The 26822-nt window shown below is 42.4% G+C and overlaps 1 protein-coding gene across 1 annotated transcript; it reads right to left on the bottom strand.

Annotated features, from left to right (window-relative positions):
- Nucleotides 1-4510: 4510 nt before the first annotated feature.
- On the bottom strand, nt 4511-25529 carry erich3 (glutamate-rich 3). The gene is made up of 14 exons (XM_020497514.2): nt 25339-25529; nt 23418-23511; nt 19288-19413; nt 18868-18939; nt 18587-18715; nt 16731-16889; nt 16295-16507; nt 14777-14954; nt 14384-14570; nt 13896-14125; nt 12492-12644; nt 11700-12152; nt 10049-10183; nt 4511-9944 (listed from the first exon to the last, which is right to left on the bottom strand). The coding sequence occupies exons 1-14, from the start codon at nt 25377-25379 to the stop codon at nt 6346-6348; spliced, it is 5769 nt and encodes a 1922-aa protein (XP_020353103.2). The 5' UTR covers nt 25380-25529; the 3' UTR covers nt 4511-6345.
- Between the last annotated feature and the right edge of the window lie 1293 nt (nt 25530-26822).

Below are 26822 nucleotides of genomic sequence, written 5' to 3'. Positions count from 1 at the left end.
CTCGGTGTAACGCTCATTCCTTCGACGATAAATGCGAATCCGACCATCACCCCTGGTGAGACATAACCAAGACTCGTCAGTGAAGAGCACTTCTTGCCAGTCCTGTCTGGTCCAGCGACGGTGGATTTGTGCCCATAGGCGACGTTGTTGCCGGTGATGCCTGGTGAGGACCTGCCTTACTACAACAAGCCTACAAGCCTTCAGCCCAGCCTCTCTCAGCTTATTGCGGACAGTCTGAGCACTGATGAAGGGATTGTGCGTTCCTGGTGTAACTCGGGCAGTTGTTGTTGCCATCCTGTACCTGTCTTGCAGGTGTGATGTTCGGATCTACCGATCCTGTGCAGGTGTTGGTACACATGGACTGCCACTGCGAGGACGATCAACTGTCCATCCTGTCTCCCTGTAGTGCTATCTTAGGCGTCTCACAGTAGCGACATTGCAATTTATTGCCCTGGCCACATCTGCAGTCCTGAAGCCACCTTGCAGCATGCCTAGGGCACGTTCACGCAGATGAGCAGGGACCCTGGGCATCTTTCTTTTGGTGTTTTTCAGAGTCAGTAAAAAGGCCTCTTTAGTGTCCTAAGTTTTCATAACTGTGAGCTTAATTGCCTACCGTCTGTAAGCTGTTAGTGTCTTAACGACCGTTCTACAGGTGCATGTTCATTAATTGTTTACGGTTCATTGAACAAGCATGGGAAACAGTGTTTAAACCCTTTACAATGAAGATCTGTGAAGTTATTTGGATTTTTAGGAATTCTCCTTGAATGACAGGGTCCTGAAAAAGAGACGTTTCTTTTTTTGCTGTTTTTTTTATGTTGGAATGTATTTAGAATGTAATTTTTCCTATCCTCATCACAGCTGCAGACATGGCCTACCACCACATCCGGCCTCCTATTGGCTACTCGATCCACAAACCCATCTCTGCCATGCTAATGAGGGGCTGAAACGACTGTCCAGAGGTCAGTGTCCTCTTACAATATATAGCCCCTTGATTTCAGAGTGTGAAATGACACAAATTCATGTGAGTTTAGTTAATGTGCTAAGTATGCTATGTTCATATGAGCTTAGTGCGAATTATGCTAAATTCAGATTAACTGAAAAAATATTTGTATAGGTGCTGTGAACTGTGTTGTTTTCCAGGGTCAGCCATAGTAGTACAGAACACCTGGAGCAAATTAGGCTTAAGAGCCTTGCTCAAGGGCAGACTTTTCCCCTTGTCGGCTTTGGTATTTGAACCATGAGATCTTTCGGTTACTGGCCCAATGCTCTAACCACTAGGATACCTGCAACTATATGTGATAACTGATTTTTTATTATTTTTATTTCACCTTTATTTAACCAGGTAGGCAAGTTGAGAACAAGTTCTCATTTACAATTGCGACCTGGCCAAGATAAAGCAAAGCAGTTCGACACATACAGCGACACAGAGTTACACATGGAGTAAAACAAACATACAGTCAATAATACAGTAGAAACAAGTCTATATACAATGTGAGCAAATGAGGTGAGATAAGGGAGTTAAAGGCAAAAAGTTAATGTTCTAAGTATGCTAAATTCATGCAAAGTAGAGTGTAAAGTTCATGTGAGCTAAGTTTACTGTACTTGTATAGACCTGTAGAGGTGTTTCCTCCAGGGTCAATGCTAAGGTCAGATGCTAGCACGTATCATCAAACCTATAATTAATGGAACTGTATTCCCCAGGTGCTGTGTTGTTGCATGAATCAAATCAAATCAAATGTAATTATATAGCCCTTCGTACATCAGCTGATATCTCAAAGTGCTGTACAGAAACCCAGCCTAAAACCCCAAACAGCAAGCAATGCAGGTGTAGAAGCACGGTGGCTAGGAAAAACTCCCTAGAAAGGCCACACAGCCACACAATCTACAGGTACTCATGAACCGCATGGCCATCCCATAGAGTCAGGCTGTGACGAACCTGCTAGATGTGGCATAGCTTATTATTCCCTCATTACCTGTTGCGGGCAGGTTGCAGCATTCATCTCTTATCTCCCATGATGCTCCAGGGTCCTAGTTCTTCTGTTTGCAGGGCTGGGTTGCCAGACAACCGTCTCTCTGGACTTACATGTTGTGCTGTGGTGCTGTTATCAGCAGCTCTGCTCTCACGATCTCACCCGTAGTTACCTTCTCTTGTTAGGGCCTGAGTGTCCCAGCCTACCCATCCTGAAACTGTGCCAAAGGTCATGTGCTTTAATATAAGGTCCAGTTGGGGGCAGAATCAACATGCTTCTAATTATTTTTTGGTCGCCATGTACACATGGTCCAACCATTTCTAGGTTTCCACGGTTGTTCATCTTTGACTTTCATGTTTAACGTGTAGAGACATTTGAATGAGCGTTGATTAAGATGATTATTAGCAATATACATTGATTAAAGCCTTTTAATTGTTGAGAAGGCTGATGAATATTGTGCATTTTAATAATAGACACTCCTGAGAAGCACAATTTGGATACCCTCTTGGGTTTGCTCAGTGAAAACGGCACACAGACCATGGCCACTGTGAATGCAATGCATTATTGAGTGCCTCTCCTCTGGTCTGTGTTAGTTCTCTTACAGCGAAGAAGGAGATCTAAAGCCTGCTTTTGAAGCAGAGTTCACCTTGGATTCATGCGCGGGTCGATCCAAATGACTGGCCTCCCGTAACAGCAGCAGGTCCCTGTCACCCTCGGGCTCCTCTGACTGCCTGGCGAGGGGCTGTCCTGGTCGGAGTCACGTGGCCGCCCTCTGCTCCTGCTTCGAGCTGGAGTATGCACTCAACGCCCACGCCGTCTGGACTCTGAGGTAGGGCATCACTATTTTGATCCTAGATCTGTCATTGCCTGGCATTGATAATGATCATAGGTGTTGACTACACAGCACAAAGTTATCTGGGACCAGACAAGGATATCATCATCTCCTAAACATGCAGTGGGGTTAGAGTAAGAGTGGGTTAAATTAAAGTTTCACTTAGGGAGTTAAAACATTTATCTCTTCTCTATCTGGGCATGTTGGCTTGCGTTTCCTTTCTCTAAGTGCACAAACTAGATTGCTAGGCATAACCAAGTTGAGTGTAAAATCCAGTACTAGTAGGAATTCCACAAATGTCATGTCTGGGCCTGTAATGATCAAATTGAGCTTTGTGGCAGATACAGTACTCGCCTTGACCCATTGTTTTGAGCAGGGTACAACATTAGAGACACTTTACTGCAACGGTTAGAGGTGGAGTTGCCCGGATACGGGTCAGGGAAAACAAAGGCAAGCAAATGCAATAAAACATGAATGAAAGACTCCACTGGTGGCCAGCCCTGTGTGTGTGTGTGTGTGTGTGTGTGTGTGTGTGTGTGTGTGTGTGTGTGTGTGTGTGTGTGTGTGTGTGTGTGTGTGTGTGTGTGTGTGTGTGTGTGTGTGTGTGTGTGTGTGTGTGTGTGTGCAGAGAGAAGGGAATAAAGAGCAGTGTGCCTGGCAACGGTCTCCAGGGACACAGTAACTGGAGTTGAATGTGTGTATGTGTGCTCTACTGCTGAAGTGTCTGTCTGTCCGTTAGAAATGTCCTGGCAGTAGATCAAAAGTGTCATAAATAAATTGTATTTTTACTCAACGTGAAAGTGAGAGAGCGTGGTTATTAGGTCCTGGGGTGTCATGTTTGTCACGGAATCCCCCCCCCCCTTGTCTGATGACACACACACCTGGTTCTCATTTCCCCTGATTAGTATGTTATATATGTGCCCTCTGTTCCCTCGATGTGCCCTCTGTTACCCCAACCCTATGGTGCAGATTGTCGTTTTAAGTTCCTTTAAAGTTGGTATCTGTTGCGGTGACACTGCCACGTCCGTTTGCGATATTACAACAACAAAGACGTGACTTCAGACAACCACCGCTGTTTTCTTTCCCTCTGACACCCTTGCACACAGGATAGAACAGCAGAGGGCCACGGCACTGGATACACACCTCCTCCGTTTGATAAACAAAACAGAGACAATAACAAATGTGCCAAGGCAAACACCTTTAGCGCAACTCAGCTTTAAAGTAAGTGGTGTAAGTCGGGGTTATTTATTCTTTAAGCCATGGCATTGTTCAATACTCGTTTCTGACTGGCTAGAAGGGCATTCTAGAGTGGGAAGTACATTACAACCTTATAACGAGGATGACATGATTCCCAAGGTCCATCTCTGGATGAACTGAGGAGGAATATGCCGTTTCCACCCACTGACGGAAATGGTAAGAAGCATAGGAATGAACATTCATAAGGTCATAACCTTTTTTTATACGTTTATCACATAGACATATCGGTTTATCTAGTCTTGAGCGTTCACTTTGGGTGAAAGAAGAATAAGCTACATCGTTATCTGTATTCCTAAAGCTATCTACTCTGTTCTCTCTGTTCATGGTGTTGAACTGTTTGATTCGATTTTAGTTGGTTTTTATGTCTTGTAAATAATTTGGCCATTTTGGGGGGGTTTTGAAAATAGTATTGCATTCCGTAAAACCATATTTCAGCCTCAGAATGCTCAGTCAATTTGTGCTTTTATTTTTCAAAAAAATTTAGAAATCACATCAAGTTTCATTCTAGATGATTTGACATTGATATGATATATACGTAAACAATTTATACGTAAACAGGAAGAATCCTAACCAAACTATGCCAAATTAGGCGACAGGTAGCCTAGTGGTTATAGTGTTAGGTCAGTAACTGCAAGGTCGCTGGTTTGAATATCCGAGCAGACAAGGTGAAAAATCAGTCGACGTGCCCTTGAGCAATGTCACTTAACCCTGATTTGCTCCAGGGGCGCCGGACTACTATGGCTGACCCTGTAAAACACCACATTTCACTGCACATATTCACTGTTTGTGACAATAAACACCTCATTATTAAATACAGGATTCATAATGAATGGCAACTGAAGAAATGTTTACTTTTACCTTTATTTAACTAGGCAAGTCAGTTAAAGAACAAATTCTTATTTTCAATGACAGCCTAGGAACAGTGGGTTAACTGCCTGTTTAGGGGCAGAATGACAGATTTGTACCTTGTCAGCTCAGGGATTTGAACTTGCAACCATTCCGGTTACTAGTCCACCGCTCTAACCATTAGGCTACCCTGCCACCCCAACTGAAGAAATAAACGAACCAAGAATGATACAGGTATTAGATGTGTTAGCAGCAACACATTTTGACACAAACTGTTTCCTACATAAGACATTTCACAATTTCTCCAACTATTATTACTGTATGTTTGACCTTTGACCTTTTATTGAACCTTTATTTAACTAGGCAAGTCTTTATTATTACTGTTTGTGTAGTTGTGTACAGCAGGCGTTCATTGTATGTTTGACATACAATATTTTCAAATGAACTGGGTGAATTTGATTTCAATGCATGTCCATTAAATTGGATTTCAAAATTCTCGAAAGGAATACATTGTAATCACTTAGAAAGTTGAATGGAAATGCAGGGATACAATTTGTGACAACAGATCATGGATACGTTACAGATAAAGTGAAACAAATCTCTGGAGAGTTATCACAATGTAAAATATGGAAACCTATCTCATACATCTTCTTTCTGTGTCTAAACGCCGAACATTATCTGTGTAATTAAGGTTATACATCCAGTATAAAGAGCCAACTGTATTTCCTCGCCCGTGCCAAACAATAATTAAATCAGGTCTTTGTCATCAACGCGAAAGTGTTGTAGTGCTTTAAGTCAGTGGTATTTTATTTTCTCTCCAAACCAATCATCACACAACCATGCCTTGCGAAGTGTGTTAAGGTGCTTTGGGGCAAGCTGGCCTCCACCAGGCATAACGACTATGAATGATTTATTTATTTGTGCAGCGTGAATTGAGGGGTATCTGTTTACAGGGGGCTGGTGACAGCACCTGTGCTTGATACCTCCAGCAGACAAGGCCTCACTGTTTGTCCCCAAAAAGGGATGGTTGTAAACATCTATGCTACTATCAAAACTTTTTATAAAGACACGTTTTCATGACCCAGACTTTTTTTGTTGGTAAAAAAAAGATGGAAATCATTAAAGCTCTTAGTAAACTCAAACATGTATTCACAATTGTGGAGCGACTGTTCCTGCAGTGTCCTCTCATGAGAACCATTACAGCAAGTCCCTCTCAAGAATAACGCAACTCCGGAAAGAATGTGATGTCGAAGAATATCCTTCCTGGTCATCCTGCAGTCATCTGATTGTCTCAAGTGCTTTGTAATATAGATAGAGCAAACGTCATTCCAAATAAAAGGCCTATGTGTTATTTTACTTTCTTGTTCAGATACCAACAAATCTCAGATATATAGAAATGGAATAATGGTGCAGCTTACCCTTGTGCCAGCCTGTTGCTTTCTAATAGTTACTGTCAGTCGGTGCAGTTGTCAACAGAGGGTATGAGGTGTGGCCAAACAGCGAAGAGTCTTCCACTGAGCAGGTGCTCAGCTGGTCAATCAGCTGTAGATCTTCTTTGTCTCCCCTCCTGCTTCCATCCAGTTGTTTAGAACGGAGCTGTACACTTTGGGAGTATTCCTGGCTCTCATTCTCAGATTTAGAAGTGGCTCTTAGCTCTGTTATTTCTGTAACCTCTGCAGCCTCTTGCTCTTTCGGTTCCTTTGTATCTTTGGTGTCTTCTGGTTCTCTTGACGTTGTGCCAGATTCAGAGTGATTCTCTGGACTCTCAGACTGCTCCTGTATTTCATCTCCATTTTTGGAAAGCGTTGTCAGGACGGTTATCTCTTGCAATGTTTGTTGCTCATCCAACCTGGAATTGTCTTTGGTTTCTCCAGTCTCTGCTGGATCCTCAATGATCTTTTCAGGCCTGCCACTGGCAGCTGAATGGTTAGAGCCCTGTATCCTTTCAACATCAGTTTTGGACATTTCTGTCAGATCAGTTTCTCCCTGCATTGTCATATCTTTGTCCTTGTCATCCTCAGACATCCCTGTTGTTCCTTTGAGCTCCTCTGAATAACCCTGACCCTCCTCCCGTGGCCCAGCTGTGTCTTCTCTACTGCTGTCTTCAAGTTCAGCAGAGAGTGTGAAGAGAGTGACTTCTGTTCCCTCTTCCACCTCGAGAGAGTATTTTGTTAGCCCAGTTTCACTGGCGTCATCGTCTCTTGAGTGAGTACTACTGAGATCTGACTGGATCACTTCCACCTTGTTATTACTGTTTGACTCATTGTCATCCTTTGTGGATGGGGCTGCCTCTTTAAGTTCCGTAACTATACTCTCAACAATGGTGCCAGCTCCGCCTCCAACAGCTGCGCTCCTCTCCGAGGCATTGGTATCATGATCGTCAGGTTTCGGGTCTGGTGTCTTTGCCGTTTTAGTAGGTCTCTCTGGTCTGGAAATTTCGGTCATGTGTGTTGGCGCTATAGCCCTGGCATCCGAATTAGACTCACTGATGACATTGTCAGAAGTAAAGTCATCTAGGGGCTCTATGAATGTCTCAAAGAACTTTGAGGATTGATGTACATTCACCCAGTTAGTTACAAGATCCCTATTGTCTCCTTTCTCCAAGGTCTCTGGAGTTGCAGCATGGTCCTCAGCTTTAACACTTTCCTCAAGTACATTAGCGTCTTTACCTGATGCACTGCTTTCTTTCTGTTGTGTTTCTGACTGAGGTTTGAGGACAACGCTGGCTCCTTCTTCAGATGGCTTGCTTGCCCCTTCTGTGGATTCGTCTTCCGTTTTATGTTCTTTTTCCTTCAGATCTGATTCCGTCTCTGTAGTATCTTCTAGCTCCATAGCTCTGGGTTCTGAAGCTGGAGCTTGTCTCTCTTCAGAAACAACAATCACCTCTGTAGTAGCATCACTAACTTTCTCTTTGCCATCATCCAAGTTATCTGTGCTTGTATCTGGGTTCTTATCTGCACTCTCAAGTGTAGCATCTACAATTCTGTCCTTTGACTGAGTTTTTAGTTCTGACTGCTCTTGAGACTCTACAGATGCCTCTATCTCCTTGACATTCTTAGTCTCCTTATCAGCATTCTCTGACATAGCCTCTTCTTTGGATTCAGCCCCAGTGTTAACTGGCTCTGGGTCCCTTACATTTGAACCAGCATGGCTATCTCTGTTAGATTCCTCAGCCTTAGATTCTTTGTCTTCTGTGTCTGCATCCTGATCTACTTTGGTATTTTCACATTTGTCATTTGCCTCTTCCTGTTCTTTAGGATCTTCCTCTGTCTCCACCTTGTTTAGGTCATCTGTCTTTGTTTCTGCCTCCTTGTCCTTTTCATCTACCTTGTTTTTGCCTTGGGTATCTTGGTTTGTGGACTCTGTCTCCTCTCTTGCGGTGTCACTCTGAACTTCAGAGGCTGCAGCTGTCTCTCCATTTTCAGAATCTACCTCACTGTCCTTTTTCTCTGTTTCTTTCCTGCTGACTAGGGTCTCATCTCTGGCCGCAGTGCTATCTCCAACAATTGGAGCAGAGCCACTCTCTACATCAAATTCATCATTCTCGTCCGCATCACATACAGATTCTTGAACATTGTCTTTGATCTCAGTCTCTTCAACTTTGACCTCAGTTGTTGTCATGTTTTCTCCTTCCTCCGCTTTAAGTTCACTGGCTTCCTCTGCATCCACAACATTTTCCTCAACTACTTCCTCTCCCTCTTTCTCTCCTGTTTCATGCTCAGATACTATTGCTGCTTTATTTTCTTCAACCATTTCCCCACATTCTAGCTTGCCCTCTTCTTTTACAATTTCCTCTCCATCATCGTCTTCCTTTTCTGCCTGTCCAACCTTCTCTTCACACTCCACCTTATCTTCTACTTCTGCTGCCTTGTTGCTGTCATCTGTTTCTCCCTCCTCTGCCTTATTCCCCTCAGCATTTTCTCCACCCTGTGTCCCCTCTTCTGCGTTATCCTCCCCATCTTTCTCACTTCTGTCTACCTTACCCTCACTAACTTTCTCTTCATCTCTCTTAGCTTCTCCAGTATTTACTTCCTCAGTCTCTTGCTTTTCTTCTTTCTTATCATTTCCAGTCTTTTCACCATCCTTTACTTTCCCTTCTTCAATTTGGGCAAAGTCATTTTCTACCTTATCACTTGCCTTATCCTCTGTAGTAGTTTCTCCTCCAACTTCATCCGGACCAGCTTCTTTTTCTAGTCTGTCTTCCTTCATAGCCTCCCCTGTGTCACTCTCAAGTTTGGCTTCGGTTTCTCCAGGGGCATCCTCACTCTTCTCAGCTCCCTCTGCTGTCTTTTCAGCACAGACAGTAGTATCTCCACTTTTCTCTGACACGCTGCTTGAATGATCTGCTGTGACTTCAGTCTCTGTACCTCCAACCGTGTCCTCCTCCCCATCTCCCTGCCTGTCCTTGTCAGTTATAGGCATCTCTTTGTGGCTATGGGACTCTGAATCCGCAATGGGCTTTGCTTTCATCTCTACTGCTTCACTCTCTGCCACCTCAGTCCCTGCCTCACCCGTCACAGCTGTTTCTATCTCAGTCTTGCTCCCTGGTTCTTCTGGTGCAGATGACTCATCTTTGGTGCTTTTCATCTCCTCTGACTCACTAGGTGGTATGTCAGGATCTGCTGTGTTTTTCTCTTCCTGCTGCTCTTTACTAGTTACAGAATCACTTGCTTTAGCTGCCTCGCCCGCCTGAAGATCCACAGCCTCATCTTCTTCCTGGTTGCCCTTAGTTTCTTCACCCTCTTCTTTCCCCTTTGTTTCTACTTTGCTGTCCGCCTCCTCATGATCATCCGTCTCCGGACTGGCTTTTGGATCCTCCTCTTTCGCCTCTGTCACACCACTGGTTTCTTCAGTTATCTGTTCAGACTCCGGTGCACCATCTTCCTCCTCTTCCTTCAGCTCAGTCCCAACTTCTTTTCCCTCGGCAGCACTCTGTGAGGTAATTTCCTGTGCACTGAGTGAACTTTCCTCACACTTCACTTCCTCTGTACTGATCTGACGCTCCAGAGTAAAAGCCCCGGCTTGCTCTGGTTCCGTACCTGCGGGAAAAAAATAGGCGGCAGGTGACTGACTAATGACGTTTTCTCACACACTAAATATACTGCACAGGTGTTAATTAAGGACAAATAACTGGAGCTCTTACCAATGGTGTCCGGTTGTTGGTTTTTCTCAGTGGGGTCTTCCTCCGTCTCAGTGCTGGTGTCACTCAGCTCTGGCTCTGAGTGACTCTGAGCCTCCTTCAAAATGGCCTCTGCTAGTTTCTCCTGCACAGACTTGGCTTGGGTTTGGCGTGGGAAGGAGACAGAGATGTGAAGCATGCAATGAATGACCTTTACATGTCAACAAACACAAGCAGTATAATCATATACAAAAATAACATAATGAGGAGCCATTAAAACAAAATAAACTGAAAGCAATGATTGGACATTAGACAGAACAAAGTAAAATGAAACTTCATTTCAGAGAGAGACTCATTTTAATATTTACATTAGCCAATTGAAGGAGAATAGTATAATGTATATCACATTCAGATGTTCAGCATGCATGAAATAAATGCAGGTTGACATTTATTGTCATGAATCTGGCCCTGGAGGCAGAACTGACCAATTTCTGCTAGATAGGCCAGCTTCAAAGTAAAAACCAGCTATATTGTACAAATTCATAAAAAAAAAACATTTGCTTTTTGGTCTTAATTTAAGGTTAGGGTTTTAGGCATTAGGGTTAGCAGTGTGGTTAATGTCATGGTTATGGTTATGTTTAAAATCTGATTTTATGATTTGTGGCCGTGCCAGCTAGTGACCACTCTACAGAGCTGCCCCCAGAACAAGATTCATGACAAAAAAACGCTAACCTGCTAAATAAACAAGCAAAAAGTAATACAGAGATAAAGTTCATGGGCCCAAACAAATTTAAAAAATATATTTTGTGTTGGCCAAAATTACATCAACTTAACAAAGAACACAGGAGAGCAAACCCAAAACAGACATTCGCAATCCTCAGCTCAGTATTTTCAGACATAATTTGTCAGGTATACAGTACAAAGTTGTTCATTAAGAATGTTAAATCTGTTCAACCAATTCTGAGGAAGAACTACGGTGAAGTAATACAAATTCCTCAGAGGCATTCTACAGATCTAGGATCTTAATTTGATCAGTTGCAGGAGAACTTTCCTGCAATCCAGGAAATGTAAAACTTGTAGTGTATTTGAGGTTTAAAAAGCCTCCTGAAGTTCGTAATTTCCATTTTGAAATTTTAGACGACAAAAAGGTCCTTGAATTATAATCCACATAATAATTCACATTTCCTGTTGTTTAAGGATTATTTTCCTGCTGTAGCAAACTGGCTCAAATTAAAATCCTACATCTGTACATTACAATGTTTATCAAATGAAAGTCCAAAAACACCGGCACGCACTTGAATACAAACACAGGTGAGACCAAAAAAAGCATGTTCCCACTTAGCTCCAACAGCCATCTTATTTATCATCACAATTACAATGGCGTGAAGGCGAATGAGAAAAGGACAGGCAGGTCCAAAATGAAGCAGGAAATGGTTTCTCCCAAGCAACACACAGAATCACCTTTTCCACCATCCGAACTGACCTGTTATCTCACAATACTCAGAATTAAAATCGATGGATTCTTATGTAAAGGCCTGTATACATGTAAATATATCAAACTCAACTAATGTATTATATAGAAAAATTAACAGCTCTGATTATGGAAAAGGCCCCCGGGGAGGGGAGGGGTACAGCTCTCACTCAGGCGAGTCTGGATGTGACGGTACATACTTACCCCTCTCAGGCTCCTCCTCCTGTGTCGACTCACCCTCCGCCTTAGCCCCACTCTCCTTGTCGTCTTCCTCCTTAGCCTCAGCACTCCCATCATCATCCCCTTTCCCCTCCTCCGACAGCCCACTTGTGTCTGACACCTCAAGCTCTGTGGGTCTCGCTGTGCTGTCCCCAGGGCTGTACCCCAAGGTCTCTGTGTCTTCCTCCCCAGTCGAGGTGGTCTGGGGTGGTGTAGGAGAGCTGCTCTCTGTGGCTGTGGTGGGATCCTCTGTGGGTGGTTGGTCTGGATCAGGTGCTATGGTGGTGGGGGTGTCTTTTGCCTGTTCAGCCTGGGGAGGAGCCTCCTCTAGGTCAGCTGCCTGGTTGACTGCTTGGTCCTCCTTGGCCTCAGCCTCACTGTCGTCCATGTCACTTCCTGAGGAGCTGGAGTCTGACCTCGACCTTGACCTTCTCTCTTCTACAAGGGAGACAGTGTTAACAGGAGACAAAGGAATTGAACATTTATCATTTAAAGAGCTAAGATCTACAATGAATGGATGAAGTGGACTATATTTGGATTCAGATCTACAATGAATGGATGAAGTGGACTATATTTGGATTCAGATCTACGATGAATGGATGAAGTGGACTATATTTGGATTCAGATCTACGATGAAGGGATGAAGTGTGATATATTTGGCTTGAAATCAACGATGAATGGATGAAGTGGACTATATTTGGATTGGGGTGTAAACTCTTCTATTTAATTCATTTTCCTTTGATTATAAATCAAGATTTTTCAAGATTATTAACTAACCAACTTTGTCATCGTCCTCACTGTCAGACTGGTCGCCTTTCTCTCTATCCTCTCCGTCTCTTTCGCTGGAGGGAGGAACACTTTTCTTGTCTTTCTCTTCTCCTCTGTCCTCAGCCTGCCCCTCGTCATCCACCTCAAAGTCCTCTTCATAGTCTGTTGGGAAAAACAAATAGCGCCTTATGACTCCATAGCATAAAAAACTATTCTTAACATGATTAACTATCTTATTAATAAGATGATTTTAATCTTGTACCATAGAGTGTTAGACAGAGCAACGACTACGCTTCTATTATGGGGTGGCAGGTAGCCTAGTGGTTAGAGTATTGGGCCAATAACCAGAAGGTTGCTGGATCAAATCCCTGAGCTGACAAGGTAAAAATGTGTCTTTCTGCCCTGAGCAAGGCAGTTAACCCACTGTTCCCTGAGTGCTGAAGATGTGGATGTTGATTAAGGCAGCCCCGCGCACCTCTCTAATTCAGAGGGGTTGGGCTAAATGCGGAAGACACATTTCAGATGAGTACATTCATTTGGACAACTGACTAGGTATTATTAATCATTTTCACAAAAATATTGGTAACTTATGCCTTGTTTATGACAGCCTATGATGGATGTTATGTGTTCATGTACAGTTGAAGTTGGAAGTTTACCTACACCTTAGCCAAATATATTTAAACTCGGTTTTTCATAATTCCTGACATTTAATCCGAGTAAAAATTCCCTGTCATAGGTCAGTTAGGATCACCAGTCCCTCCTGCAGCAAAGCACCCCCACAACATGATGCCACCCCCGTGCTTCATGGTTGGGATGGTACTCTTCGGCTTGCAAGCCTCCCCCTTTTTCCTCCAAACATAACAATGGTCATTATGGCCAAACAGTTCTATTTTTGTTTCATCAGACCAGAGGACATTTCTAAAAAAAAGTATGATCTTTGCCATGTGCAGTTGCAAACCATAGTCTGGCTTTTTTTTAGGGTGGTTTTGGAGCAGTGGCTTCTTCCTTGCTGAGCGGCCTTTCAGGTCATGTCGATATAGGACTCATTTTACTGTGGATATTGATACTTTTGTACCTGTTTCCTCCAGCATCTTCACAAGGTCCTTTGCTGTTGTTCTGGGATTGATTTACATTTTTCGCACCAAAGTACGTTCATCTCTAGGAGACAGAACACGTCTCCTTCCTGAGCGGTATGATGGCTGTGTGGTCCCATGGTGTTTATACTTGCAGACTAGTGTTTGTACAGATGAACGTCGTACCTCCAACCTAAGTGTATGTAAACTTCCGACTTCAACTGTAGCTGTTATAAAGGCTTTATAAATGCATGTAAGGGGGGCTATAGTAATGTATTACCAAAATGTCAATATAATATTGATATAACTCTCAGGTCTCCATCTGTGTAGCTCAGTGTACCATCTTTTGGTTTGTCCTCCTCTTCTGGAATGTCTTCTTTGATCTCTGTCTCCATGTCCTGTGGCTGAGTTGTCTCAGGCTCTGGTTGAGAGTGACTGTCTTTACCAATCATCTCCTCCTCCACTCCAGTGTCCTTCCCAGTGTTTTGAGGGCGGGTGACTATGATTTCCTCTTTGACTCTCTTTGGAGGAGGGGTGGGCTTCTTGTCTAACCCCATGGCTATGATACACCTGGAAAATGAAAATGGACCTCACATACTGTATCCTTGTGCACCTGATTAAACTGCAGACATTGAACGTGTATCACTGAGATTTCATCATAATTGGGGTTTTATTGACAAATTCAGATAATAGAGGTGCTAAAAAAAAAGAGTTTGGATTGAATATACATTTTCTAACACTCAGGATAACATCTTTGCTTTCGAAATGACCACTCCATTCTCAGACCGTAACGCGTACTTTTAAAATCCTGCTGTTACTGTATCTCACCTGTAGCAGGGCGAGGCTCCCTCCGTGCTGGAGAATCCAAAATGTCCGTGGCGGCCGCCTAGCCGGGAACCCTTCCTGTGTTTGAACTCACAGCAGGAGCTGAGGCGCTCCACCTGCAGCCCGTTGAGAAAGAACGTCAGGCTGAAGGGGAAGCCACGGTGGCGCCGCGACACAAACTGGAACGTCTCTAAAAAAGAAATAGAGGTAAAGTGGATACGTTGTATTGTAGTATTTCATATTTTATGGGATGTTTACGCAATCTGCATGCGAATGGTTTGAGATTAGAAAAAAAATGAAGTGCTATTAAAAAAAGTTATTTTTTTATTTGGGCAAGACCGAATAGACCCTGTCACACCCTCACTGACCTCCCTTCCTGCGTGTTCCCATACTGACCTCCCTCCTGGAGTCTGCCCTTGTACACACACAGGTTCTCTCCCCCACAGTGCTGCTGGAACACCTTCACCTCATCCCTCATGTCCATCAGGTCATGTGACAGGTGCACTGTCTTCCCAAAGAACACCATGCTCACACATACTTTGCTCTGCACAGAGGTCCGCGGGAGAGTAGAGTCCTGGAAGCAAAAACAGATTTGTTTTCAATGTGTCCTGCGGCCTTTATAATACTGCAAAGGAATAATTAGGTCAGTAAGTACCCGCTGGGGACATATACGCATGACTGTAAGTCACTTCAGATAAAAGCATTTGCTAAATTGCTTATATTATTATTATATTACACTAAGTAAGCACCATAAAACCTGAATGGTTTCTATTGGGTATGATAGAAGTGGGCAGCTAACTTACAGTCACTGTGCCTATCTGGAGAGCCCTTGTAATCAAACTACTATAAATTGCAGCTGTGCACTGGTACTGAAGCATAGTATATCTGAGAGAAGTGTGATTTGGTCTGACATAAAAATCACTGTGTGTTTATTGTTGAGATTTTTTTTTTTTACTCATGTGTAGAATGTCCAATCAAAAAACGCATATTTTGACAAATGGGTAGAATTATGTTAATTATGTAGATAATCCTCTAAGAAAAGCAATGGTCCAAACCTAATTTCTCTATCAGTTAAAATAACGTTGTTTTTAAAATCAGGAAAATTGCATCGTGTCAGCTAGGCTGGATTCTGTGCAAGAATTAAGGCTAAATTACTGGCTACCTGACAGGCTCACTTTCCCGTTGAACTCATCATCTTTCTTCTCGAATCCACAGGACATAAAAACAATATAGGGGTAAGATGGATATCGAGTTTGAGACATGACATGTAGTAGTTTCATATTGTTGTATACGCTTTTAATATTAAGCGTATTTCTGTGAAATATTAACAGAGCATACCAAGCTTATACCAAGCTTTTTATTTTCAAAGCCTTTTACATTTAATTCAGCTCGTGTCATGCTAATTTAGCTCTTTTGCAACCCGCAGATAACGATTTTGAAGACGACGATCCCGAAATGTAAAATCCTCAAAAGTTGTTACGAGGACCCTGCATCGCTATGCCAACAGAGCTCAGTGATTATTATCGGATGTATTAGGTTACGAAATCGGACTTATTTGATATCATGTTAATGATTACGTTAGAGAAAGACCCCACGGAACAATTCACAACATGAATAATCATATTTGTCTTGGTAAAATGTATTTTATATCATAAGAAAGTGAAATTTCATAACCAAAGCGTCTCCAACAACTCTGTTTGTTTATTAATAAAGGTACGTGGTGGAGTTCACGAGTGTGCGGATTTTATTTATTTTATACCGACTTTTTTCGACCCGCACTCCCATAAAGTAGTGTGCATTTGATCAGACTTGACTATAGAATGGTTGGACACTCTACCATGTGTCATCTGAAGGGTGGAGGGAACTATGGTTGAAGAGACAGAGAGGGAGGAAGGGAGAAAAGAAGAGAGAGACCTCCGTCATTCCGGGACCACTTGGGGCCGTGGTGGGGCGCAGTCTCCGTCCCCTGAAAGTGCCATTGGGGGTACCCTTAAAACCGCCCCTCTCTTTCCTCTTAGTCGGTGGTGGCACTGGGGTAACAAAGTTGTTGATGACTGGAAGGCGGTAGGGGGATATACCACGGGAAAACTCTGTCCCGGTCAAATGTCTTCTGGAGTCTTTGTCCATCTGGAAAGAAAATACAAAATTCCTGTGATAACGCTTCAATTACAAGTTGCCCGGATACGGGTCTGGGAATACAAAGGCAAGCTAGTGCAATAAAACATGCATGGAATTCTGACTAACGGATAAAGACTCCACTGGTGGCCAACCCCGTAAGTCTGTGTGTGTCTGCGTACGTGTGTGTGTGCTATAGTGTTATAAATAATACAGTCGACGTTGGTGGTCTCACAATGCAGTTGAAAGGCTGGTCCGTTTCATTGGAGGAGTCATGGGGCCTGTAGGGGGAGGTGTGTCTGTGGGAGGCTGTGGTGCTGTTACTATGGATGGGCTTCAGACGCACCGGCCTCTGCATCTTCCCTGGAGCTGTGTTGGGTCGAGACGAGCCCGGCTGAGGCACACACACACACACACACACACACACACACATCAACCATACATTCTAAGCTTTTTTTTATTCTGATGGACATTTAAATGCTCATCATAGTAAATGTTTCAATATTTTAAACATGCTCTTATTTACAAATTTACTACACTGAACAAAAATATAAATGCAACATGCAACCATTTTAAAGATTTTACTGAGTTACAGTTCATATAAGAAAATTGGTTAATTTATATAAATATATTAGGACCTAATCTATGGATTTCACATGAATGAGCAGGGGCGCAGCCTTGGGTGGGTCTGGGAGGGCATAGGCCCACCCACTGGGGAGCCAGGCCCAGCCAATCAGAAGAAGTTTTTCTCCACAAAAGGGCTTTACTACAGACATAAAAACTCCTCAGACTATCCTGCGGATGTGGAGGTCCTGGGCTGGCGTGGTTACACAGGGTCTGCGGGGTGAGGCCGGTTGGACTTACTGCCAAATTATCTGAAACGACGTTGGAGGCAGCTTATGGTAGAGAAATTAACATTCAATTCTCTGGGCAACAGCTCTGGTGGACATTCCTGCAGTCAGCATGCCAATTGCACGTTCCCTCAAAACTTGAGACATCTGTGGCATTGTGTTGTGTGACAAAACTGCACATTTCATTTTAAAGTGGCCATTTATTGCCCCCAGCACAAGGTCCACCTGTGTAATGATCCAGCTGTTTAATTAGCTTCTTGATATGCTACACCTGTCAGGTGGATAGATTATTTTGACAAAGAAGAAATGATCATTTACAGGGATGCAATCACATTTGTGCAATTGTTTGTTGTTGAGAAATAAGCTTTTTGTGCATCTGGAAAATGTCTGGGATTTTTTAATTCAGCTCATGAAACATGGGCCCAACACTTTACATGTTGCATTTATATTTTGTTCAGTGTATGTTTAACCAAGTGCTTTTAATGATATTTGAAGTATTTTTGGCAACACTATATAGTAAGATTTGAACAAGCCCCAACATGATTGTGATACATCTGTTTGCAGATTTTGTCAAGAGACACCATCTAACTTCTAGTAAACACAACAATCAAAGCCAGAAAAACCAGGCAGGCGTTCACCCCTCGACATATGTTGATTCAGCCATTAAGCTACCACATCTTACATTTCAAAAGCGTAAGATAAACTTGTGTAATCCCACCACTTCACATTGAATACACTCTTAAACGAGACATTGAGCAAACACAAGAGAGAAGTGTTCTTCAGACCTGCTGACTAGAATGTCAACACCAACCTGGCAACTATCTCAGCACGTACGGCTATGTTTGCATCCTAAATGGAACCCTATTCCCTATATAGTGCACTACTCCTGACCAGGACCCATCCCTATATATGGAATAGAGTGCCATTTGGGATGCGCAGGCCATGAACCAGCTCCACACACATCCATCAACATACAGCCTATAGCTACCAATGAAATACATTTTCCATGGCTGCTGTGTGGTTGAAACAAAGTTCAATTTGCTACATGTGTATAACTCTTGTAACAATAACTCTTAAAACGTCAAACGTGATCAAGTTTAAAAACAAACATCATAATCGCCAACACTGATACTTATTTTCTGAACCTTTGTCACAACTATCCGGCATTACCTTGTCATTATCAAAAGTGTTGTTATTGTGCATTTGCCTTAATTGCTATAGTCTCAGAGGCATCACTCACAGATTCAGAGGATTCAGAGTGCTCCCCCTCTGGGCCAGAATGCTGTGCGTGGGAGACCCTGGGGCCCGTGGGCGGCCGTGGAGACAGGATATGGATTATCTCCTCCTCGTACCTCTTGGAACGTTCCACCTTCACCAAGACAAAGACTATGGTTATAATACCTTTACTCACGACTCCCTCCAAAATACATGAGAGACATTGGGTTGCAAACGATTATGTTTGATACAATACATTCAAAGGAGTCACAGGTTATACAGAATATTCATATCCAAATGAGGCACCTTGATTTTATGTACTCTCTCCCTCCGGGCAAAATCCTCCAACTTCCTCTTGATCTCGATCTGATGGAGACGCTGGATGAGAAGGACAATGTTTACGTTTCATGCAGATGCAGGAAGAACCCACCGATCAGAACAATGGGATCATGGTATCTAGGACAGGGTCATATTCAGGAGCGTAAATGCAATTTTATTTAGGCTAAATCATGTTCTTATTGTTGTATGTTTTAATTATTTAATGTGTTGATTGTTGCTGCCTTCTTGGCCAGGTCTCTCTTGAAAAAGAGACTCCGGGTCTCAATGGACTTTCCTGGTTAAATAAAGGTAAAAACAATTACTAAAATTAAAAACACTAGTTGGGGGAATGCAAAACTGACCCAAGGTCAGCTTCTAGTGGCAACATCACTTTACTCCCTCTCTCACCTCCATGTCCAGCACCTTATGGAAGATGGCCTGGGCCAGGCATTCCCTCACATGCCTCTGGTGCGCTCTCTGCATCACATTGTGTCTGTACTCTTTGTCTGGGACAATCCGCCCACTCCTGGTGATCTGATAGAATATCACACATCACATTAGGAAGTGTTATTATTAGCCTGTACGGTCCTCAAAAGAAGATTTTTACTATCTTACTATTCTGTCTCCCATACACTTCAGTCATCATCACTACATCATGATCATCATCATTACAAAACTGGTTGTTTGGATCCTGGATGCTGATTGGACGAGCAGCGTTCCAAGCCGCGCTGTATTGGCGGTCACGGACACACCTATGCCTGCTATCTCAACTCGGTATTATTTCCCCTTACTTCAAAGCCTACAGTAGCATTTTGTTTGGTTCAGCGTTGGTAAATATAAGACTCGCTGTCTGCCTGTCCAACCTCAGAAACAATGTTTCACTTTTGAATTTCGATCTGTGTAGTACCATACATAGAGTGAACCGTGCCCAAACGAGACGATACAACTTTTTATGAGCCAGTCGAAATCACGCATCAATATCATTATCATGGACATACAGGCTGGTTCCAGGCATAGCGAAATCAGCGATCGCTTAGCCCGACCAAAACATTAAGAACACCTTCCTAATATTAATCACCCCCACCCCCGTTTTTGCCCTGCGAACAGCCAAAATTCATTGGTGCATGGACTCTACAAGGTGTCGAAAGTGTTCCCCAGGAATGCTGGCCCATGTTGACTCCAATGCTACCTATTGATTTAACAAGTGACATCAATAAGGTATCATAGCTTTTACATAGCTTTCACAAAGAGCAGGTATCGTTAATGTTTTGTCCACTCAGTGTGTGTATATATATATATATATATATATATATATATATATATATATATATACAGTGGGGCAAAAAAGTATTTAGTCAGCCACCAATTGTGCAAGTTCTCCCACTTAAAAAGATGAGAGGCCTGTCATTTTCATCATAGGTACACTTCAACAATGACAGACAAAATGAGAAAAAAATATCCAGAAAATCACTGTAGGATTTTTTATGAATTTATTTGCAAATGATGTTGGAAAATAAGTATTTGGTCACCTACAAACAAGCAAGATTTCTGGCTCTCACAGACCTGTAACTTCTTCTTTAAGAGGCACCTCTGTCCTCCACTCGTTACCTGTATTAATAACACCTGTTTGAACTTGTTATCAGTATGAAAGACACCTGTCCACAACCTCAAACAGTCACACTCCAAACTCCACTATGGCCAAGACCAAAGAGCTGTCAAAGGACACCAGAAACAAAATTGTAGACCTGCACCAGGCTGGGAAGACTGAATCTGCAATAGGTAAGCAGCTTAGTTTGAAGAAATCAACTGTGGGAGCAATTATTAGGAAATGGAAGACATACAAGACCACTGATAATCTCCCTCGATCTGGGGCTCCACGCAAGATCTCACGCCGTGGGGTCAAAATGATCACAAGAACGGGGAGCAAAAATCCCAGAACCAAAGTAACAAAGCCTACCATCAGTAACACACTATGCCGCCAGGGTCTCAAATCCTGCAGTGCCAGACGTGTCCCCCTGCTTAATGTCCAGGCCCGTCTGAAGTTTGCTAGAGAGCATTTGGATGATCCAGAAGAAGATTGGGAGAATGTCATATGGTCAGATGAAACCAAAATATAAATTTTTGGTAAAAACTCAACTCGTTGTGTATGGAGGACAAAGAATGCTGAGTTGCATCCAAAGAACACCATACCTACTGTGAAGCATGGGGGTGGAAACATCATGCTTTGGGGCTGTTTTTCTGCAAAGGGACCAGGACGACTGATCCGTGTAAAGGAAAGAATGAATGGGGCCATGTATCATGAGATTTTGAGTGAAAACCTCCTTCCATCAGCAAGGGCATTGAAGATGAAACGTGGCTGGGTCTTTCAGCATGACAATGATCCCAAACACACCGCCCGGGCAACGAAGGAGTGGCTTAGTAAGAAGCATTTCAAGGTCCTGGAGTGGCCTAGCCAGTCTCCAGATCTCAACCCCATAGAAAATCTTTGGAGGGAGTTGAAAGTCCGTGTTGCCCAGCAACAGCCCCAAAACATCACTGCTCTAGAGGAGATCTGCATGGAGGAATGGACCAAAATACCAGCAACAGTGTGTGAACACCTTGTGAAGACTTACAGAAAACGTTTGACCTCTGTCATTGCCAACAAAGGGTATATAACAAAGTATTGAGATAAACTTTTGTTATTGACCAAATACTTATTTTCCACCATAATTTGCAAATAAATTCATTAAAAATCCTACAATGTGATTTTCTGGATTTTTTTCTTCTCCTTTTGTCTGTCATAGTTGAAGTGTACCTATGATGAAAATTACAGTTCTCTCTCATCTTTTTAAGTGGGAGAACTTGCACAATTGGTGGCTGACTAAATACTTTTTTGCCCCACTGTATATATATTACTGTACCAGTCAAAGGTTTGGACACACCTACTCATTCAAGAGTTGTATAATACATTGTAGAATAATAGTGAAGACATCAAAACTATGAAATAATACATATGGAATCATGTAGTAAGCAAAAAAAGTGTTAAACAAATCCAAATATATTTTATATTTGAGATTCTTCAAAGTAGCCACCGTTTGCCTTGATGACAGCTTTGCACACTCTTGGCATTCTCTCAACCAGCTTCATGAGGTAGTCACCTGGAATACATTTAAATTAACAGGTGTGCCATGTTAAAAGTTAATTTGTGGAATTTCTTTCATTCTTAATGCATTTGAGCCAATCAGTTGTGTTGTGACAAGGTAGGGGTGGTATACAGAAGATAGCCCTATTTGGTAAAAGACCAAGTCCGTATTATGTCAAGAACAGCTCAAATAAGCAAAGAGAAAAGACATGAAGGTCAGTCAATCCTGAAAATATCAAGAACATTGAAAGTTATTTTTAAAAATATTTATTTAACTAGGCAAGTCAGTTAAGAATAAATTCTTATTTACAATGACGGTCTAGGAACAAAATAATAAAGAAAAACCCTTGAATGAGTAGGCGTGTCCAAACTTTTGACTGGTACTATATATATCTTAGGAACTAAGTCTGGATCTCAACTTACTATTGAGAGTAAGAATAGTAGAATACACCAGGTGCAATTTCAAAATGTGTTTGTGCATCAGCAGTTTTTCTCTCGCTATGTCAGTCACTGACAGTCACTCAATTTGCCACGATCTCCACTCCATGGCAAAATGAGTAGAATTGCAGGAAATTAGCTGTAACTGCATTTTTCCCTCTCCACCCCATAGCAAAATGTGTAGAATTGCAGATAAAAAATTCAAAAATGTTTACCCCCTTTTCTCCCCAATTTTGTGGTATCCAATTGTTAGTAGTTACTATCTTGTCTCATCACTACAACTCCCATACGGGCTCGGGAGAGACGGTCAAAAGCCATGCGCCCTCCGAAAAACACAACCCAACCAAGCCGCACTGCTTCTTAGCACAGCGCGCATCCAACCCGGAAGCCAGCTGCACCAATGTGTCGGAGGAAATACCGTGCACCAGGCGACCTGGTTAGGGTGCACTGCGCTCGGCCCGCCACAGGGGCTCGCTACTGCGCGATGAGACAAGGATATCCCTCCTGGCCAAACCCTCCCTAACCCGGACGACGCTAGGCCAATTGTGCGTTTCCCCATGGACCTCCCGGTCGCAAACCCAGAGTCTCTGGTGGCACAGCTAGTGCCCGAGACCACTGCTCCACCCGGGAGGCTGAATTGCAGAAAATTTGCTTTAATTAAAGGTCCAGCTCAGCTGTTTTTATCTCGATATCAAATCATTTCTGGGTAACAATTTGGTACCTTACTGTGATTGTTTTTAATTGAATGGATCAAAAAGAAACAAAAATAGTTTCTTAGCAAGAGCAATTTCTCAAGAAAGAATTTAGCTAGGACTGTAGTCTTGTGCCTTATTGCCTCACCATCATCATCATTTGCTCTGGTCCAAGGTGTTACATGTGGCTTGTAATGCCCGGGACCAAAGCTACATCATCATCAACTAATACAAACTTTGAGGGGAATATTGCTGATGAGTGTTAACCACTGGTGTACTTGACGTACCAGGCCAACTCTCTGGAGATGTCTCCTGATCCGGGTGTTGTTGAAGTATCCAGTAAGGTGTTTGTCTGTCAGACTGTTGTAGGCTGAAAGTAGCCTAAAGAGAGAAGGCAAGTCCTATTACATTATGACAGAAAGGTTATTTATTTTTTATGTGAAAACATCATACTGTATCCATTTAATGTGCCTAATATCAGTAACGTAATTCATTTTGGCTGTTCTCCTTTATAGTGGGTTGTATTATGGATTGAGAATACCTGTCTAATGAATTAAAGTGGTTCACCAGTCTGCATCACCTCTGAAAGTAACAATTATGCTTAATTTCATCATTACAACATCTAGACTAAATGTCAATGAATCATCTGTGCCATTAGTTACAAAAAAAAAAAAAAACTTCCATGTTGTTGTTTTTGTCATTAACTAGGCTATCATGGTGTCAGGTCTACCCTCGGATGTGTTCAACTTCAATTCTGCCTAGCTCTTTCCAACACAGACTTGATTTCCTAAAGCGTTACAGTTTCCCCACAACTATTGGCTCTATTACCCGTGTCTGATTACCTTAGGAATTAAGGGATGGATAGCGCACTTAACCCAATCGCCCTTTTGTGCCCATGTCTTTCTCTCCTGCTCTAAATAACACCGGTACAGATTTCTCATCGGGGTAGGGTCACCAGAGCTTGTCCAAGAGCATGGAATACCTTGTCATCCCATACAAAGATATTCTGAGTGGCCAAATGATTTAGATACAATCTAAGATATGCTACTTAATAATAATATTGCAGCGAATTTAAAGGGATAATTCACCAAATTATAAAATGGCATATTAGTTTCCTTACCCTGTGAACACTATATGGACAAGGTACGACGGAAATCCTTGCTTTGGTTTGTTAATCTGACCACATCTTTTTTCTTTCTTTAAAAAAAAACATGTTTCACATTTCCAATACAAGTCAATGGAAACAATATAAGCATTTTCACGCTTCCCGTCCAAATCATCTCAAAGTAACAAAATAATTGAAATATTTGATTTGATACATTAGGAGGACTTGGACATGAAGCGTGAAAATGCTTATATTGTTTCCATTGACTTGTATTAGATGTGTGCCACAAGTGCTAAAAAGTTAGCATTTGAAACAGTGGCCAGGTAAACAAAACCAAAGTATGGATTTCTGTCATACGGAAATTAATATGTATTTTGTAATTTAAGTAAACTATCCCTTTAACACAACACCTCGTGATTTTTGTTACGATCGGATCTCTTGGTGTAATGGCTAAAGTAAGGTGATGACATTCACTGGACCAGCGTTCAAGTCCCGGTTGGGTGACCCCCTGAAAATTCACAAAAAAACAGTTTTTGCCATGAGGCGTATACACACAAGGAACTTCGTTTATAGAAGCGCTTTATCGAAGGAAGTGATAATGTAGCGACCTGAACGTAACACCCCGTCGATCTCGTCAAGAGGTTCGGGATCTCTTGGCGTAACCGTCAAGGTGTTTCAATGACAGTAGCTGGATCAAGGTTAAGTTGCTATTTGCTAAAATATGATTAGCTATAAAGTCCTTAACAACTTTTTATATTGTATTTGAACCACGTTACAATTCCCACCAATTCAGTTACGCCTATTGGCGAGCTGCGTAGGGTGTAGGCTATGCCTTTCACGCCGGTGACCCGAGTTCGCGTCCCGTTCTCTCCATTCGCTACTAATATTTATTGTTCACTCAATTCCATAAAGTCAAGCATTTCTTTAAACAGAGTCCAATAGCCAATGAAGTAAAAAAATATTTCAAACATGAATAATAAAGTCTTAGAATTGTCAACAAGTAGGCTACCCTATCATTCGGGTCTGTAGACAAGCCCTACTAAAACCTCTATCATCACTAGGGAACGTCAACCTGTAGAAAATGTCCAAAGAATGGCACCTACCCTGGGTATAGGTGACTCATGATTTCGGGATGCAGTTTCATATAATAAATGGAGCAGTCCTATTCGGAAGACTGTCCGCCTTGCTCAAATACATGCAAATATAGAACCAGACGATAGAATTACTGTCCTATTCGAATGCCGGGCTTGGTAAAACCTTACTGTACTTGCTACACTTCTTTCCGAGCGGAACTGATGACAATTTCCCCGTTGCTATGGAAAGTCACGTGACGATGCTATCGAGGAGGCTGGTCTCCACTTACAACTACAGTAAGGATTATTTTCTTTTTCTGCAGGGTATTTTTCTATCGTATTTTATTCTAGAATAAAAATAAAAAACATGTCTGAATTATTGGACCTAAATTATATTATATTCTATCTATTATCAGATATGCATGGACCCAATCTGTAGTTTTTTTGTCTAATTTATTTGAATTTTATTTGTAATTATAATTATGTAGGTAGCAACCCTGGACTGTATTCAGAGTCGGACTGGCCATAGGGCAGTTCTGGCAAATGCCAGATGGGCTGGGCCATCTTTAGCCTACTGGGCCTGTTGAAATTGGGGGTTTTGCACAATAATGTATTTATTGGGCTGATAATGGGGGCATAAAGGTATAAAAAAAAAGGTCCGGTGTCAGAAATTCCTGAGACGATTTCTGGTCCCAGTCCGTTCCTGACTGTATTCAATTCACCTCTACACTATAGATGTGTGTGGAACCACAATTGAACTCATGCATTGCACTACCTTAGGCCTACTACCAAGAACCACTCACGGGATATCCGTCTGCTGGAGATGAGAGACCAGACACAGTGATCATTAGTTACCAACAGCCTATGATATAGGAAATAACCCCAAATCCTCCTTATTGCAATGCATACCGTTGATCAAGTGACAAGTTATACAAAATGCACTATTATATAATAATTAGGTGGGTGCTTACATTTGTCCTACTGTTTCACACATGTACAAGTGTGTGAACTGTACATTTTATTTTTTTCATATCAAAAATAGTAACCCTGGAGCAATTAGGCTTAAGTGCCTTGCTCAAGGGCATATAGACTGACTATCACATAGTTGGTTCTAGGGATTCAAACCAACAACCTTTCAATTACTGGCCCAGTGCTCTTAACCAATAAGCTACCTGCCACCCCACATAACACGTCACTGAGCTCCACATGTCATTTGGAATATGATGTAAATAATGTTATTGGGTCAACTGCATTCTTCACAGCATGCTACACATCTATCTCTGCCAGACAGAGTCTGTGTCTGTCTCTTTGATCAAGGTTGCCAATCTTTGTTCAGGAACCGTTCCGGAGAGCACCTGTTTGCTGAAGAGGCCTCTGCAGTGCAGCAGTTGACCAGTAGATAGAGCCATCGGTCTTATACGAATGTTTGTGGCTTACAATATGATGACAATGTTCCTCACTGACCCTAGAGGGCAGCCAATCAAGGTCTGGGTGATTGTTAGTTGTTTGTGTGC

Source organism: Oncorhynchus kisutch, linkage group LG13 (genome assembly GCF_002021735.2).
Source record: "Oncorhynchus kisutch isolate 150728-3 linkage group LG13, Okis_V2, whole genome shotgun sequence".
NCBI classification, from domain to species: Eukaryota; Metazoa; Chordata; class Actinopteri; order Salmoniformes; family Salmonidae; genus Oncorhynchus; species Oncorhynchus kisutch.
The sequence above is the reverse complement of the archived record's forward strand: the minus strand, read 5'-3'. Positions and strand labels throughout refer to the sequence as shown.

What these genes read in the sequence shown, in the direction of transcription:
- erich3 (XM_020497514.2), bottom strand. Translation starts at nt 25,379, where the DNA reads ATGAAACTGCATCCCGAAATCATGAGTCACCTATACCCAGG. An exon ending in AGAGAGTACATAAAATCAAG is followed by an intron (nt 18,716 to 18,867) that starts GTGCCTCATTTG and finishes GTCTTGGTGAAG; the next exon opens with GTGGAACGTTCCAAGAGGTA. An exon ending in GGAGGACAAACCAAAAGATG is followed by an intron (nt 12,645 to 13,895) that starts GTACACTGAGCT and finishes TTTTCCCAACAG; the next exon opens with ACTATGAAGAGGACTTTGAG.